General features: G+C 47.6%; 1 protein-coding gene across 1 annotated transcript in view; it reads right to left on the bottom strand.

Moving 5' to 3' along the window:
* The window catches only part of DTX1 (deltex E3 ubiquitin ligase 1), a 169,299-nt gene that overhangs the window by 95,735 nt on the left and 54,808 nt on the right, over positions 1-18,756 (bottom strand). The window contains exon 2 of the mRNA XM_030217948.1: positions 1,722-2,403. Coding sequence (XP_030073808.1) covers positions 1,722-2,403 — 682 coding nt within the window. The remainder of the gene's footprint in view (positions 1-1,721; positions 2,404-18,756) is intronic.

Consider the following 18,756-nt stretch of genomic DNA (forward strand, 5'->3'; position numbering starts at 1 on the left):
AGAAATGTCTATATGGACCAATGTGATATTTGTCTGAGGTTCTAATGAATATCAGCGTAGCAGAACCCCCAGTTTTCATAGATTACTGGAAGGGGCTAAGGAGGAGGTTTGCACAGATTTAAACATGAGAAGCCCAAGAACAAGGTATGGTCACATGAAGCTCACAAAGAACGGGAGAAAAGACTTTTCCACTGAGAGGCCGGTGGACACCTGGGACAACCACCAGTGAAGATTACAAGAGACACAGAAGGAGAGAAAACAAGCCTGCATGGGACAGATGCTCATGGACCTTAGGGGTGGGAAACAGGAATGCCAAAGACCACAGTGCAAGTGCAAGCTGTGACAGCACGTCTGGCAGGTGCAAATGAGCGGATTGTGTGGCCCTTGCCTACCACTTTCTCTGTTTCTATAAATATTTCAGAAATGATCAATGGTCCTAATGCAACAGAAACCAATGTTCCAGCTTATGTTAATTATCTGATGCAAACTTTCAAAACAGAGTATGCTAATGCTGCTGTTTTTGGTGGCCCTTGTATCTTCCTAGCTAAGGAAGCCTAAAGAGTCTCCATATCAGCGGCGTAGCGAGGCCGGCTGACACCCGGGGCGGGTCGCCGCTGCGCACCCCCCCCCGGGTGGAGCACGGCGCCTCCCCTCGGCGCGCACAACCCCCCCCCCCCCAGAATGCATCTTTACCGCTGGCGCTCCGCCCCGTCAAGTGCACGTCATCTCTGGGAGCTGATTCGGCTCCGTTGGTTCCCTGCTTTCTCTGCCCCGGAACAGGAAGTAACCTGTTCTGGGGCAAAGAGAGCAGGTAACCAGCGGCGCCGACACCCCCCCAGCGCGTGCACCCGGGGCGGATCGCCCCACCGCCCCCCCCCCCCTTCCTACGCCACTGCTCTATATGTAGCTCAGAGCAATATCAGAAGATCTAAAATTGAATGGAAACACTTAAAAAATGTCCCCTGAACCAAGGAGAAAAAGGCTTTACTGGAATCACTCCCTTTAGAGAGGTATTTGGACTCTGCATTTAAGCAGTAAGGGGAAAATCTCAGGAACCTATAGACTGAACTCCAAACTGAGTCTTCTCATGGACTTCAGTGCGTCGTGGGTCACTGTTCCACCATCTCTGGCCGTACTGGAGTTTGATCACTGTGGTGAAGAGACATGGCTGCACTTTTTGACCCCAGTGATAAATAAAAGAATTATAAGAATACTAGTAAAAAAAGGCCCGTTTCTGTTTGAAAGGAAACGGGCGCTAGCAAGGTTTTCCTCTGAGTGTGTATGTTTGAGAGAGTGTATGTGAGAGTGACTGTGTGAGAGAGGCTTCTGTTCCTGCTGCTGTGCATTCCCCGTGTTGTGCTGATTCGCTGCTCCCTGTATCGTGGCTCCGCCCCTCTCCCTTCTACTGGCCAATCTGGTGTGGGTTGTGTGACGTCACTATTATCTACTCCAACATGATCCATACCACCTCCAAGGGATCCACGGTTCCAGGCAGCCTCAGAATGTTGGAGGTGAGAATTATTATATAGAAAGTCACTGGTCCAAAAAAGGAACTAGTAATAACCAACCACAGCTGAAGGAACATTGAAAATCTCTGACATTTTTTTTTCACAAGTGATATGAAGTAGACTAATACATGATCTCTGGAAGTTAATTCACTGCACTTCTGTAATGACAGTAGAAAAATGACATAGTGTGACAGAGTGATGAGAAAGTCTTACCCTGGTGGAATGGCTGCCCTGGTACTTAAGACAGCCGTGCGCTGTGTTCCTGGCCGGTTCAGATTATTTTGCCCTGGAAGCTGGGTGCTAGCGGGGGCACTCTGACTTCTGGAGAAAGTCGAATGCTGCGTGCCATTCAGGGGGCGCACCTGCTCCATTTTGGTTGGCCCTCCAGCTGGCGCCATGCTTGTTGACCATAACGCTGTGCCATTGAAAGTGTTGCTCTGTCTTACAGCCAGCGTCCCATTCCCGGTACTGGAATATACCTTCCTCCGCTGGGATGCCAGGATGGCATTTGAGGCAGCCCTGGTGCTGTTAACAAGCAGGCACTGCTGGCATGAACAGGGCTGCCCAGAATTGGTGCCTACTGGCCAAGACTGGGACTTAGGAATGGAGCCCATGGTAAGTGGGTAGGCTAGGTCCATGCGTCGACGGAGGCGCCTTTTCCGTTGAGTCTGACGGTTCATCTGAGACATGCTGTTGAAGTAGATCAGATAGCAGAAGCCAAGGGTGGTCAAGTCTAGCCAAGGGTGTTGCTTCTCATAAGCATTTTGGATGGTAATGCAGATGTCCATGTCGTAGGGAGTCCAAGAGCCATTATCATTCTCCCATTCCCACACAATCCCTTTCCCAGGGGCCGAGGATGGGTCATAGAAATTTCTCCTCACCGGGCGCATTGTTCCTGAGAAAACAAGATGAAGAATACTGTGAGTTGGTATTATTCTTGGTCTACCAAACTTATGCCTCGTTAATCTACAACACATAGCTTTAGATTCCACGTTTTCATGCCGCACATCTGCATTCACTGCTGGCTGATCATGCAGCACTGTGTACACTTTCAGATGCATCTGAACTGAGGAACATCTCCCCTGTCAGAAACATAAAAGAGCTGTCCAGATAATCTGCAGCGGAGTTAGAACCACAATCAGAATTTAGTCAATGTTCTCAAGATGGAGAAACCAAGGCAACTGAGTGAAGTCGTCTTAGCAGAGTAATAACTCTACCCCCATGCATTCAACACTGTTTTGATATTAAGTCACATCTCCTAAAACAGGCCTTGACAAATTTTTGTTAAATTTAGAAGCCAGCCCAAAAGGTAAAGGGTCCTTTTACTAAGACGCGTTAATGAATTCGTGTGCATTATGTGCCATGCTGCCCATAGGTATACAATGGGATGCGGCATTTAGTGTGTACTAATCCTTAGTGCGACTTACTAGAAGGAACCCTTAGGATCCAGCAACAACTAAGACTCATCTCACAATTACCCCTCTCTAGGAATGTGTTTTCATTATCTCGCATTTACCCCCCTGTTTACTAATTTGCGCAAGCCGCTACCACGCGCTAATGCTGACACAGCCCGTTCACTTTGAAAAGACTGCGTCAGCATTGCTGCGCAGCTTAGTAAGCAGGGGGGGTTAGTTTGTTAGTTGCCCTTTTACTAAGTCACGTAGGCGCCTACACGCACCCAACACGCACCAGTTCGGAACTACTGCCCTGCTACCGCGTGGCCTGGGCGGTAATTTCATTTTTTTACATGCGTCCAGCACGCGCACCGGAAAATATATTTCATTTTCCATCACACAGTGCTCACTGGGTGTTAATCGTTGTGTGCGTGCTGACGATTACCGCCCAGTTAACACACGAGACCTTACCGCTTAGTGAATGGGTGGTGGTGAGGTCTCAGGCCCAAAATGGATGAGCACCAATTTTCATTTTGCTGCACGTCCATTTTTTGCCCCCAAAATAAAAAGGCCTTTTTTGCAGGCGTGCTGAAAAACGGACCTGTGCGCGCCCAATACATGCGTCTACAACAGCGCAGACCGTTTTTCGGCGCACCTTAGTATAGGGACCCCTTAAGCGCCTTAAAAACTTTACCTCACACTAAATCGAAATTAAGACATATCAAAATCAGTTTGCATGCATGAAACCATCCCAATATACGTTAAAACGTTTTAACTGAACGTGTGAAATGATGTGAAGAAAAATCTGAAAATCAGAAGAAAGGCCCAAACACACCAAAAGCTTTTCCCCTGTGCATATCCCCTACCCCTCTCCAAATTTAAGAGTAAGGGTAGGGCAAAGTCTACCACAGCTGCATATAAGAAGAACGTAAATCACTTTGGTTGAGCCACAGAACGGCAGAATCTCAAATCCATGACCCCCACCCCCCCCCCCCCCCCCCCCCGGTTCCCTCAACAGTAAAGTATTTAAAAAAAACTGGTGGTCTCAGGGGCGGACTGAGATTGGTCTGGGCCCCCTGCCCAGCCACTGTCCGACACACTCCCTATTGCCATGCTGCTCCCCCCCCTCCACCACAGCCGACGCCCTTGCTGTACAGGTCCTACCTGAAGGACCCTGGTGGTCTAGTGGTCTCTACGCTGTGCTGCCACTGTTCCCCCTCTCGCCGGCACCGTGTTTTCAAAATGGCGGCTGAAACTTCCCGCAGTAGTCTCGCGGGTCTCAACAGTCTCGCAAGACTTCTGCAGGGAGTCTCGGCCACCGTTTTTAACAGTACAGCACAGCAGCACAGGGCAGGGGAAACAGCAGCAGCACAACAGGCAGGAAAGAACATGTTCCCCCCTCCCCCCACAAAGGCCACTAGATCACCAGCGGCGCACCTTTAAAGGTAGGACCAGGGAGGGCTATAGTGTGAGCCGGGCATCCAGGCAGAGCATCTGGATCCTCGTGCCCGGTTGCCCGAATGGTCAGTCCATCCCTGGGTGGTCTAGAGGACCCCACCTCCCTAATCCACTACCAACTGTAAAGAAACACCTCCCTGATGTCTAGTGACACCCCCATACCCCCCCCCCAGTATCCCAAAGCAAGAGTGATGCCCATTTGTTCCTGTCTCTTGTGCCATCGTCTTTAAAATGGTGATGCAATCCTAGTCATTTGCCATTTGTGCAATTCATCTCTCAGACAGTATGAACCAGGAAGTCGAAGGAGCCTCCACACTAGTCAGACCATGAGACTGACACGGGAGGTCCTTCACCATGCAGCTCACACTTATCAGTGGCGTAGACTGCACAAGGAGCCTTCATTTTCCAGCACCATGGGTCATCTTCAACATTGAGGTGCAAAATCTCAGGTACCGCAACGCAACTTCTAGACACCATGGTGACCTGGTGCCCAGGATACCTTCAGCCCTGTCCTAACATATCAATTCCCCACCCCCGCCCTCTCTGTAAAGTCATCTATGATTCACTGGTATATTCAGACATGGCCATGCTTTACCATGGAGTAGCCTAGTGGTTAGAGCAACAGTCTTGACATCCTACTGCTGCTCCTTGTGATCTTGGGCGAGTCACTTAACCCTCAGTTGCCTCAGGCACAAATTTAGATAGACCTCCAGGGACAGGGAACCTACTACTGAAAAAGGAGTGAGCAAAACCCAAATAAATAAGAAAATTAGTTCCTGAAGGTTTGTCGAGAAATAAATGGCATTAAGTAGCAGCAGATTCCTTTGGGGTCCTTTTATTAAGCTGCGGTAAGCACTAATGCAGGCCTTGCTCAGCCATCCTGCGGTAGTTTTGGGATCAGCGCACACTTTCACGTGCTGGGGGCAGAGAGCAGGCATGTTCTAAACTAATCACGGTTAGTACAGCTACACTGCTGCACGCTAACCGATGAGTGCGTAAGTAGCATGTGAGCCCTTACCGCCTAGAAAATAGCAGTAAGTTCTCATGCACTAATGCCCATGCGCTAATGGGGAAATTAGCGTGTGGCCATTAATAGGAAAAATGTATTTATTTATTTGTTAACATTTGTATCCCACATTTTCCCACCTATTTGTAGGCTCAATGCGGCTTACAATATATAAGCCGCATTGAGCCTGCCATGAGTGGGAAAGCGCGGGGTACAAATGTAACAAAAATAAAATAGATACTATTGGAGATTCTACATGGAATGTTGCTACTGTTGGAGATTCTACATGGAATGTTGCTACTGTTGGAAATTCTACATGGAATGTTGCTACTATTGGAGATTCTACATGGAATGTTGCTATTCCACTAGCAACGTTCCATGTAGAAGGCTGTGCAGGCTTCTGTTTCTGTGAGTGTGCAGGAACGTCAGACTCACAGAAGCAGAAGCCTGCGCGGCCACATTGGTGATCTGCAAGGGCCGACTTCTACATGGAATGTTGCTAGTGGGACTCTGGGCAAGTTAATTAACCCTCCATTGCTCCATGTAAGCCGCATTGAGCCTGCCATGAGTGGGAAAGCGCGGGGTACAAATGTAACAAAAATAAAATAGATACTATTGGAGATTCTACATGGAATGTTGCTACTATTGGAGATTCTACATGGAATGTTGCTATTCCACTAGCAACATTCCATGTAGAAGGCTGCGCAGGCTTTGTTTCTGTGAGTCTGACGTCCTGCACGTCAGACTCACAGAAGCAGAAGCCTGCGCGGCCACATTGGTGATCTGCAAGGGCCGACTTCTACATGGAATGTTGCTAGTGGAATAGCAACATTCCACGGAGAATCTCAAATAGTAGTAACAGTGGAGGAGTGGCCTAGTGGTTAGGGTGGTGGACTTTGGTCCTGGGGAACTGAGGAACCGAGTTCGATTCCCAGCACAGGCAGCTCCTTGTGACTCTGGGCAAGTCACTTAACCCTCCATTGCCCCATGTAAGCCGCATTGAGCCTGCCATGAGTGGGAAAGCGCAGGGTACAAATGTAACAAAAATAAAATAGATACTATTGGAGATTCTACATGGAATGTTGCTACTCTATGAGATTCTACATGGAATGTTGCTACTATTTGAGATTCTACATGGAATGTTGCTATTCCACTAGCAACATTCCAAGTAGAAGGCTGCGCAGGCTTCTGTTTCTGTGAGTCTGACGTCCTGCACGTACGTGCAGAACGTCAGACTCACAGAAGCAGAAGCCTGCGCGGCCACATTGGTGATCTGCAAGGGCTGACTTCTACATGGAATGTTGCTAGTGGGACTCTGGGCAAGTTAATTAACCCTCCATTGCTCCATGTAAGCCGCATTGAGCCTGCCATGAGTGGGAAAGCGCAGGGTACAAATGTAACAAAAATAAAAAGTAAATAGTACCGGAGAGGCCTTTGCAGGCTCCGGTGTGAAGAAATACAGGGTGATGTTGTGGTAAGATCAAGTTCATGTGGCACAGCCACATTAGGGAATCGGAGAACGGAAGAGTGGAAGATGGGGCCTATTTATCACCATGCTAAACGTGGCCTCAGTGCGCGGGAAAGACCCGAGCTGGGGATAGTGCCGGCCACTTTTCAGGGCTGCTTAGTAAAAAGCCCCCACTTTTAAATTTTTATCCTATTTGATTTAACCTTTTTTGTTTTATTAGTTTTATCTTGTATTCGGTTTAGGTCTTTCCTGTCTTTCTTTGGTTTTCAAAACGTTTTATATATGTCGTTCACCACTTTGCGCACAATGTATTATGAGCGGTATATTAAGCATTGAATAAACCACAATCCATTAGTCCAATAAAACAATATCACTTCACTCTTTTTTTTTTTGTTTGTTTCTGCACATTTAGGGGTGGACTAACACAGCAAACTCATCGCTCAGTCCAACTGGAGAAGAAAAGAAACGGACAGACCGTGAGATTCAGGGGAAACTGGAATTACACAGACAGCATTTAACGAGAAGCTACCAGCAAGAAATGTACTGACTGTGCGTTGCTTGGCTGTTCCCCAGAGCTTGTGCAGCTGGGGAGCTGAAATCGTAAGCTTTTTTCATAAGTGTGACAATTAGGGAACTGGACGCACCAGAGTACAGAAAACTCCTTGGGAAATCACGAGCACCAGGGGCAAGTGGAAGACAGGAAACCCAGCGAGACTAAAGCTGACGTGGCAAACGTCTGGCCCAGCGAGAACAAGGATTCACCTCCCTCTACCAAACGTCTCGCAATAGCTATCACTGAGAAAGGCAAATATTTATCTGCAAAAATGTACAGATCACCTTCCCCGTACCCAGACATCCTACACAGGACTCACTGAGACAGAAAGACAAAGAGAATGCATGAAGAAACAATCAGAATAACACCATGGAGACCCCTCGGAAGACAAGATATATCAGAAGCCTGGACGAGCTTTAATTTCTCTTCTGTAGGGTCACAGCAGATTTACTTCTCTATCTGACGCTTTACAACCAAAGGGGGTCATCTCCTAGAGCAGTGTTTTCCTACGTAAGTACATAATAATAAGTACTGCCATACTGGGACAGACCAAAGATCTATCAAGCCCAGCATCCTGTTTCCAACAGTGGCCAATCCAGGTCACAAATACAAGATCCTGAAAAAGTTTAATACATTTTATGCTGCTTATCCCAGAAATAAGCAGTGGATTTTCCCCAAGTCAATGGACTTTTCTTTTAGGAAGCCGTCCAGATCTTTTTAAAACCCCGCTAAACTAACCGACTTTACCACATTCTCTGGCAACAAATTCTAGAGTTTAATTACACATTGAGTGAAGAAACATTTTCTCCGATTCGTTTTAAATTTACTACTTTGTAGCTTCATTGCATGCCCCCTAGTCCTAGTATTTTTGGAAAGCGTAAACAGATGCTTCACATCTACCAGTGCCACCAATGTCCAGATCTTTAGCCATCCGTGGGAACTTTTACTCACTCTAATTTCAATATACTGTAGGTTACGGGGCAATTTTCAATGGTCTACCTATGTGCAACATACAGGCATACTTTTAATGCGGGACATAATTGGGGGAAATCCGTGGTTACGCCCCTTGACATAGACAACATCTGGAAGACCTTCCCCTTGTGGGGTCTCCAAATAGGTCCAGAAGTTTGGGGTACTCTCTAGAACTTAACAGGTACCATAAGACCCCAAGACCTCTGTGCTTCAGGGCAGTTTCAGATCCTGCCTCCTTTGGGTTTGGGGGGAACAGGCTAGCCGTTAGCCCTTCCATGCAAAGGACGGGGCCTTGCCTTTCACTCCGGGTGAATTCCTTTCCACTGCTCAAATGGCCTCTCTCACCAGTGAATGCTGCTCCTCCTTTGAATCAACTCCCAGGCTTTCAGGGTCAAGTTCTCCTTCATCTGCAGGCTGTGGGTCCTTCATTCTTTTTCTGCCTGCTTTTCTTCTCGGAAGCTATTTATGGGTCTTCAGCAGGGTTGCCAAATAAAAAAAAAAATTCCCACACAAAACGGCCCAAAACTCGCCCAAAAACCGCACACACCCCACCCCCGCCGTCATCAACCCCACCCCTTCCGTCCTCACCCCCACCCCTGCCGTCATCAACCCCGCCCCTTCCGTCATCACCCCCGCCACCATCAGCCCCGCCCCCACCATCATCGCCACGCCCAATACGTCAGCAAACCCCGCCCAACACGTCACAAACCCCGCCTCTGTCGCCATTAGCCCCACCCCCCGCCGGCCGAAAAACTGCCCCAAAACCCGCACAGAAAAAAAAAAAACGAGCCCAAAAAACCGAAACCCGCCGCGGGCAAAAGTTTCCCCGCGGCAGGTTGCGGAAAACCGCCCAATTGGGCGGGAAAACCGCCCATCTGGCAACCGTGGTCTTCAGTCTCTAAATCCCTCCTCCCTTTCTTTTTAACTACCCCACCTACTGGTGAGCTGGTCTCCTCCTCCCTCCCCCCCCTTTCTAGGATACTCCCTCCCAGCTCTCTTCCGGCTTGCGCCAGAACTTTCTTAATTGTTCTCCCCCTTTTCTGGGCTCTAGCAAGGCTTCCTGGGATTTGTAGTTTTTCCTCCCCTTCCCTTTCTTAAAGGGCAATAACCATTCCCTCCCCCCCTCCCCCGGTCCTATATCTGTCACACCTTAAAGAGGAAACATCATTTCCTTTTACAGCCCTGAACTTAGACAATTAATAACACTTCCCTGGGGTCCCTCCATGACATGACATGATCTTTGTAAATTATGAATGATATTTTTCTCAAGTGGTTGCCTCTATATTTGTCTTGGGGGGGGGGAGGGGGCAATTAGAAGCTGTTAAGATGGTATTGATACCCAAACTGAATGATACCTCTTCCTTATCTTGATTCCTTTTATGAAACAATAGAAAGTAAAATTTCTACGTTGTTATAGCACAGCAAGACGCCAAGGCCAGTACAAAGAAAATTAAAATTGGTTAAAGAAAGGGCGGAGTCAATTTCCCAGATTTCAAATTGCACCACTATGCTTATCTGATGGCTGCCGCATGGTTCACAGATAGTTGATGGGGTGGTTACAGCTGGAAGGGTGTTAGTAAGTTCTCTCTCTTTTCGTAGTTTGCTTACAGCTAGACGGCTGCACTGGAATGGGGTTAGCGAGAATCCCGTGGTTACCATGAAACTTTTCTGGCGATTTTACTCCCTTGATGTCTGGTTTGTTTTTGGTTTTTCTTCCGCCATTTTTTGTGGTTTGTTCCGTTTTTACGGGAGATTTGGACTTCCTTTTTTGTGTTTACCGCGGGGATGGACCAGGTCTGTGGGGATCCCACAGGGATGGACCTGGGTCCTGCGGGGATTCCGTGGAAGCGTAGGCAAGTCCAGTCTTGCCTCCCCTTCATCCCTGGGTGCCCTTCCCGAACGTACCTCAGTACATTCCTGGTGGTCTAGTGGCCTCTTATGGGCAGGAAAGATCCCCACTCTTTCCTGCCCACTGCCTGCTATTTCTTTAAAATGGCTGCCGAGTGGGGAGGGAAGGAGAAGAATACAAGATGCAAACAATAATTGTGTGGTTTGTTGTGGTTATTTTGATGTAATATGCCTATTGTTGGCTTGTAGCCAGTTGATGCTGTATCTTTTTGAAATTCAATAAATAAACCTTAAAAAAAAAAAAAAAAGAAAATGGCTGCCGAGACTTCAAGTGGGATATACTGATGTACGTTCGGGGAGGGCACCCACTCTGGGCTGGAGGGAAGGCGGATGGATGGAGTCGTGCATTGGGGGACATAGGAAGGAGGGAGGAGGCTGGAAAAAAATTTAGTAAGGGGCACGTACATGGAGAAGGGAAAAGGGTAAACAGAGCACATGGGATAGAAGAGGATGGAGAACAGAGGGGTCATGCTGCTCATAGATATTTGCGTTTTTGGAAATGTGCGTCATTTTACATTTTTTATTTAGCAGACTATGGAAGAAAATGCATTTATGTTTCTTTTATCAGTTTTTATAGAATCTGGCTTTCCTTGGGGAGGGGGGATGACTGTGCGGCGAGGTGCGGTGCGATTCCGCGGGAGCAAAGTGCGATGCGGTGTGTTACAGATAGGGTCTGGGTGGGCCAGGGGTGGGAATGGAGAAGATTACTTGCGGTGGAGACGGGTTAGATTTCTGTCCCTGTGCAATTCTACTTACAGCTCAGGCTCGAAGGGCGGTTGCCTCACTCTCCACTAACTGCTATACCAGAAGCTCTAAGATTTATAGTCAAATACTTACATTTGTCAAGGCCTAGGTGGGAGAATATTTCCTTTTGGCTTAACCCTGAACTGAAGATACAAGATAAAGTACTTATTTGGACTGAACCAGGGGCATAGCTAGACAGCAGATTTTGGGTGGGCCTAGGCAAGAAGTGGGTGGGCACCAAATGTTCTCTCCGACACCCCCACATCAAAAAAAATATCTCAGCTGGTGGGAAGATGCTTCTCTCCGGTCTCCACCTTGGTAGTCTGCAGCAAGCATGCGCTGAAAACTGAGCATGCAGAGGTGCCAGTATTGTGGAGAGCAGCATTTTCATTACCATGTGCTACTGTTGGATGGGCCTGAGCCCTAAGTGGGTGGGCCCCAGCCCACCCAGGCCCACCTGTGGCTATGCCACTGGACTGAACGGCAGGATAGACATAGTTGGTTTCAACATCAGCTCCTTTAGATGTGGGGGTGAATTTGCCGCATCCAGTGTAGATGACATATGCTCCCATTTGTGCGATGCGACCCAACTAAAAGCACACCGTTTCCAAAGTTACACACTAAGCTGAAAGAAGACACAGAGAGAAATGAACTGACAAGAGGGGGAGCAATTTTAGATCTAGTCCTTAGTAGAATACAGGGCATAGTATGAGAGGTAACAGTGTTGGGTCCGCTGGGAAACAGTGATGATCACAACATGATCAAATCTGAGCTGATATCCGGGGTGAAGTCACCAAGGAATTCTACTGTAGCAGCATTTGATTTCTGAAAGGGTGACTATGATAAAATGAGGAAAATGGTTAAAACAAAGCTAAAAGGATTAGCTGCAAAGGTTAGGCACGGCCTGTGGAAACCCAGACCAGATTTACAAAGGTGGAAAGAAGAGCAAACAACAGCCATTGTGATTAAAAGGTGAAGTGAAAGAGGCTATTGGAGCCAAAACAACATCCTTCAAAGAATGGAAAAGGGATCCAAATGAAGAAAAGAAGAAACAACATAAGCACTGGCAAGTTAGATGCAAAGCATTGATAAAGAAGGCTACTACTACTACTTAACATTTCTAGAGCGCTACTAGGGTTACACAGCGCTGTACAGATTAAGAAAAAAGGACAGTCCCTGCTCCAAGGAGCTTACAATCTAATGGGCGAAACGTCAAGTAGGGGCAGTCCAGATTTCCTGAATAGAACGGTGGTTAGGTGCCGAAGGCGACATTGAAGAGGTGGGCTTTGAGCAAGGCTTTGAAGATGGGTAGGGAGGGGGGCCTGGCGTATGGGCTCAGGGACTTTATTCCAGGCAAGGGGTGAGGCGAGGCAGAAAGAATATAAAGAGAAACTTGCCGCAGAGGCAAAAACTCACAGTAATATCTTTTTCAGGTACATCATAAGCAGAAAGCCTGCGAGGGAATCTATGGGACCGTTAGATCATAAAGGAGCAAAGGGGCACTCAGGGAGAACAAGACCACAGTGGAGAGACTGAAAGAATTCTTTACTTCGGTCTTTGCACAAGAAGATGTTAAGAGATCTACCTTACCAGAAGTGGTTTTCAACGGTGATGATGCAGAAGAACTGAAATAAATGTCGATGAATCTGGAAACCGTACTGAGCCACTTAGACAAATTAAAGCGCAGTAAATCATCTGGCCCAGATAACGTGCACCCTATGGTCGATTTTATGTACAAATTAGTCATTTTTTAATTTTGATTTTTTATGCGAATAAATACATACCTTTTGGTATCCTCATCCATTCTCCTCACTTTTTGTTTTTTCATCTCACGGTTTCGTGAGGCTGTTTACCTCCTTTTTGTTTTTTGTTTTACTGAAAGAACGCAAACATGAAATTTTTGATCTGCTCTTAGTGATCTGTAACCTGTTGTTAAAATCGTCCATCGTACCTGAAGATTGGAGGGTGGCCAATGTAACGTGGATTTTTAAAAAAGGTTTCGGGGTGATCTGGGAAATCAGAGACTGGTAAGCCTGATGTCAGTGCCAGGTAAAATAGTGGAAACTATTATAGTAACATAGTAGATGACTGCAGAAAAAGACCTGCACGGTCCATCCAGTCTGCCCAACAAGATAAACTCATATGTGCTACTTTTTGTGTATACCCTACTTTGATTTGTACCTGTCCTTTTCAGGGCACAGACCGTGTAAGTCTGCCCAGCACTATCCCCGCCTCCCAACCACCAGCCCCGCCTCCCACCACCGGCTCTGGCACAGACCGTATAAGTCTGCCCAACACTATCCCCGCCTCCCAACCACCAGCCCCGCCTCCCACCACCGGCTCTGGCACAGACCGTATAAGTCTGCCCAGCACTATCCCCGCCTCCCAACTACCAGTCCCGCCTCCCAACCACCGGCTCTGGCACAGACCGTATAAGTCTGCCCAGCACTATCCCCGCCTCCCAACCACCGGCTCTGGCACAGACCGTATAAGTCTGCCCAGCACTATCCCCACCTCCCAACCACCAGCCCCGCCTCCCGATCTTGACTAAGCTCCTGAGGATCCATTCCTTCGGCACAGGATTCCTTTATGCTTATCCCACGCATGTTTGAATTCCGTTACCGTTTTCATTTCCACCACCTCCCGCGAGAGGGCATTCCAAGCATCCACTACTCTCTCCGTGAAAAAATACTTCCTGACATTTTTCTTTTTTTTTTTTTTGTTACATTTGTACCCCGCGCTTTCCCACTCATGGCAGGCTCAATGCGGCTTACATGATGAGACCCCACATGGAGTATTGTGTTCAGTTTTTGAGTCTGTAAAAAGACTTGACTGCTTCTTGAGTCTGCCCCCCTTCAATCTCATTTCATGCCCTCTCGTTCTACCATCTTCCCATCTCCGGAAAAGGTTCGTTTGCGGACTAATACTTTTCAAATATTTGAACGTCTGTATCATATCACCCCTGTTTCTCCTTTCCTCCAGAGTTTAGATGTTTAGTTCAGCAAGTCTCTCCTCATACGTCTTGTAATGCAAATCCCATACCATTCTCGTAGCTTTTCTTTGCACCGCTTCAATTCTTTTTACATCCTTAGCAAGATCCTTAGCCTCCAAAACTGAACACAATACTCCAGGTGGGGCCTCACCAACGACTTATACAGGGGCATCAACACTTCCTTTCTTCTGCTGGTCACACCTCTCTCTATACAGCCTAACAACCTTCTAGCTACAGCCACCGCCTTGTCACACTGTTTCGTCGCCTTCAAATCCTCAGATACTATCACCCCAAGATCCCTCTCTCCGCCCGTACCTATCAGACTCTCCTGCCTAACACATACGTCTCCCGTGGATTTCTATTCCCTAAGTGCATCACTTTGCATTTCTTCGCATTGAATTTTAATTGCTAAACCTTAGACCATTCTTCTAGCTTCCTCAGATCCTTTTTCATGTTTTCCACTCCTTCCCGGGTGTCCACTCTGTTACAGATCTTACTATCATCCGCAAATAGGCAAACTTTACCTTCTAACCCTTCGGCAATGTCACTCACAAATATATTGAACAGAATCGGCCCCAGCACCGATCCCTGAGGCACTCCACTACTCACCTTTCGCTCCTCCGAGCGAATTCCATTCACCACCACCCTCTGGCGTCTGTCCATCAACCAGTTCCTAATCCAGTTCACCACTTCGGGTCCTATCTTCAGGCCGTCTAGTTTATTTAAGAGCCTCCTGTGGGGAACCGTGTCAAAAGCTTTGCTGAAATCTAAGTAGATTACGTCCATAGCTCGTCCCTGATTCAATTCTCCTGTCACCCAATCAAAGAACTCGATGAGATTCGTTTGGCACAATTTCCCTTTGGTAAAACCATGTTGTCTCGGATCTTGCAACTTATTGGCTTCCAGGAAATTCACTATCCTTTCCTTCAGCATCACTTCCATTACTTTTCCAATAACCAAAGTGAGGCTTACCGGCCTGTAGTTTCCAGCTTCTTCCCTATCACCACTTTTGTGAAGAGGAACCACATCCGCCATTCTCCAATCCCTTGGAACCTTTCCCGTCTGCAAGGATATATTAAACAAATCTTTAAGAGGACTCGCCAAAACCTCTCTGAGCTCCCTCAATATCCTGGGGTGGATCCCGTCTGGTCCCATGGCTTTGTCCACCTTTATGGAACACATAAACATGGTTTAATACCATGTCTGCTTCATTTCTTTGAAGGCGTGAATAAACATGTGGATAAAGGTGAGCCAGTTAATGTAGTGTATCTAGGTTTTCAGAAAACTTTTGACAAAGTTTCTCAGGAGAGACTCCTGAGAAAATCAGAGTTATGGGCAGGGGCGTAGCCAGACTTCGGCGGGAGGGGGGTCCAGATCCTTAGGTGGGGGGGCACATTTTAGCCTGCCTCCCTCAGCCGCGACCCCCCCGCCACTTTCGACCCCCCTCCCGCCAACCATCCCCCGCCACTTTCGAACCCCCCCCCCTCCCGCCGCCGCAACCACCCCTCCCCTGTCACTGTCAGGTACCTTTGCTGGCGGGGGTCCCCAACCCCTGCCAAAGTCTTCTTCAGCGCCAGTCTCCGGCGCGTTCACTGATCTGTTTCTGTGAGTCCTGACTCCTGATGTCCTGCACATTACGTGCACGCAGGACATCAGGACTCTGCGAACGCGCCGGAGACCGGCACTGAAGAAGACTTCGGCTAGCAGGGGTTGGGGACCCCCACCAGCAAAGGTTCCTAGCGGCAGCAGCAGCAACTGGGGAGGGGCGGCGGCGGGAAGGGGGGTTTGAAAGTGGCGGGGAGGGTCAGCAGTGGGGGGGGGGGTTCGAAAGTAGAGGGGGCCAGGGCTAAATCCGTGGGGGCCCATGCCCCCATGGCCCCACCTAGCTACGCCATGGTTATGGGATAGGAGGCAATGTCCTTATGTGGATTGATAATTGGTTATTGGACAGAAAACAGAGGGTAGGGTTAAATGGTCATTTCTCTCAATGGAGGAGGGTGAACAGTGGAGTGCCACAGGGATCAGTACTGGGACCTGTGCTATTTAACAGATTTATAAATGATACGGAAATCGGAATGACGAGTGAGGTGAATACATTTGCAGATGACACAAAACTATTCAAAGTTCTTAAAACACATGTGGACTGTGAAAAATTGCAGGGAGACCTTAGGAAATTGGAAGACTGGGCATCCAAATGGCAGATGAAATTTAATGTGGACAAACATTAAAAATGTAATGGGAGTCAGCACTCAAAGAAAAAGATCTAGGTGTCATTGAGGGGCATAATTGAACGAAAACGCCTATCTCCATGGGCGTTTATCTCCGAGAACGGGTCCGTGAAGGAGTGGACCGAACCGTATTTTGGGAAAAAATAGACGCCCATGTTTTATTCAACAATGTGTGAGCTGGGCGTTTTTGTTTTTCAGCGATAATGGAAAATGAAAGCGCCCAGCTCAAAAACGAATAAATCCAAGACATTTATTCGTGGGAGGGGCCAGGATTCGTAGTGCACTGGTCCCCCTCACATGCCAGGACATCAACCGGGCACCCTAGGGGGCACTTTTACAAAAACAAAAAAACAGGTAAAAGAGCTCCCAGGTGCATAGCACCCTTCCCTTGTGTGTTGAGCCCCCCAAATCCCCCTCAAAACCCACTGCCCACAAGTCTACACCATTACTATAGCCCTAAGGGGTGAAGGGGGGCACCTACAAGTGGGTACAGTGGGGTTTGGGGGGGGTTGGACGACTAATAAGCATTAAGCAGCACAATTGTAACAGGTAGGGGGGATGGGCCTGGGTCCATCTGCCTGAAGTCCACTGCACCCCCTAACAACTCCTCCAGTGAGCTGCATACTGCTGCCAGGGAGCTGGGTATGACATTTGAGGGTGAAAATAAAAAGTTGTGAAACATCATTTTTTTGTGGTGGGAGGGGGTTAGTGACCACTGGGGGAGTCAGGGGAGGTCATCCCCGATTCCCTCCAGTGGTCATCTGGTCATTTAGGGCACTTTTTGGGGCCTTATTCGTGAAAAAACAGGGTCCAGGAAAAGTGTCCTAAATTCTAGCTAAAAACGCATACTTTTTTCCCATTATCGGTGAAATGCGCCTATCTTTGTTCGGCAGATAACCACGCCCCAGTTCCGCCTTCGCCACACCTCTGACACGCCCCCATCAACTTTGTCCGCATCCGCGACGGAGTGCAGTTGAAAACGTCCAAAAATCGGCTTTCGATTATACCGCTTTATTCGTTTTTGTGAGATAAACGTCCATCTCCCGATTTAGGTCGGAACTTGGGCGTGTTTCTCGTTCGATTATAAGCAGGATTGTAAACAATCCGCTGAAGTCTTCTGCCCAGTGTGCGGCAGCGGCAGCGGCAGCCAAAAAAGCAAACAAGATGCTGACAATTATTAGGAAAGGGATGGAAAATAAGACCAAGAATCCTATAATGCCTTTGTATTGCTCCATGTTGTGACCTCACCTTGAGTATTGCATTCAATTCTGGTTGCCATATCTGAAAAAAGATATAGCGCAAATAGAAAAAGGTTCAAAGAAGAGTGATCAAAATGATAAGGGGGATGGAACTCCTCTCATATGAGGAAAGGCTAAAGAGATTAGGGCTCTTCAGCTTGGAAAACAGATGGCTGAGGGGGGATATGATTGAGGTCTGCAAAACCCCGAGTGGTGTAGAATGGGTAGAAGTTAATCAGTTTTTTACTCTTTCAAAATGTGCAAAGACTAGGAGACACACAATGAAGTTAAAGGGAAATATTTTAAAAACAAGTTAGGAGGAAATATTTTTTCACTCAACGAATAGTTAAGCTCTGGAACTCTTTGCTGGAGGATGTGGTAACAGCAGTTAGGATATCTTGGTTTAAAAAAAGGTTTGGACAAGTTCCTGGAGGAAAGGTCTACAGTCTGTTATTGAGATTTTTTTTTATTTTTTGTTACATTTGTACCCCTGTGCTTTCCCACTCATGGCAGGCTCAATGTGGCTTAGGTACTTATTTGTACTTAGGGCAATGGAGGGTTAAGTGACTTGCCCAGAGTCACAAGGAGCTGCCAGTGTCTGAAGTGGGAATTGAACTCAGTTCCCCAGGACCAGAGTCCACCACCCTAACCACTAGACCACTCCTCCACTCCATGGGGGAAGCCACTGCTTGCCCTGGGATTGGTAACATGGAATGTTGCTACTATTTGGGGTTCTGGAATCTTGTTACTCTTTAGGATTCTAGAATCTTGCTATTCTTTGGGGTTCTACATGGAATGCTGCTACTCTTTGGGATTCTGGAATCGTGTCACTTCTTGAGGTTCTGGAATGTTGCTACTATCTGGGTTTCTGCCAGGTACTTGTGACCTGAATTAGCCACTGTTGGAAACAGGATACTGGGCTAGATGGACCACTAGTCTGACCCAGTATGGCTATTCTTATGACATTGTCCTGCATGTCCTGTTAAGAATGCCCAAAACGTATGCGCATGAAAATAAAAGTTAGCTTGTAGAGAATATGCTAAACTTTAAGAAGGAGGTGTCAAAGTAATATGTAGGCAGCCTGCTACAGTTCTTTTCAGGGACTCTGAAAGAGAGTAAACATCCACAGACACAGACAAGTGCTATGCCTTTAAGGTGCCCTGTTGGTTTTTGAACTGGACAGACCACCCGGCCATCCTTTCACTTTTTGTGCCACCACTGCTACAGCTGTTCAGTCCCTCCAGGGCACAAAGAAAGGGTGGGGAGCAAGGACTCTCCCTCTTGGCT

Source organism: Microcaecilia unicolor, chromosome 11, assembly GCF_901765095.1.
Source record: "Microcaecilia unicolor chromosome 11, aMicUni1.1, whole genome shotgun sequence".
Classification (NCBI taxonomy): Eukaryota; Metazoa; Chordata; class Amphibia; order Gymnophiona; family Siphonopidae; genus Microcaecilia; species Microcaecilia unicolor.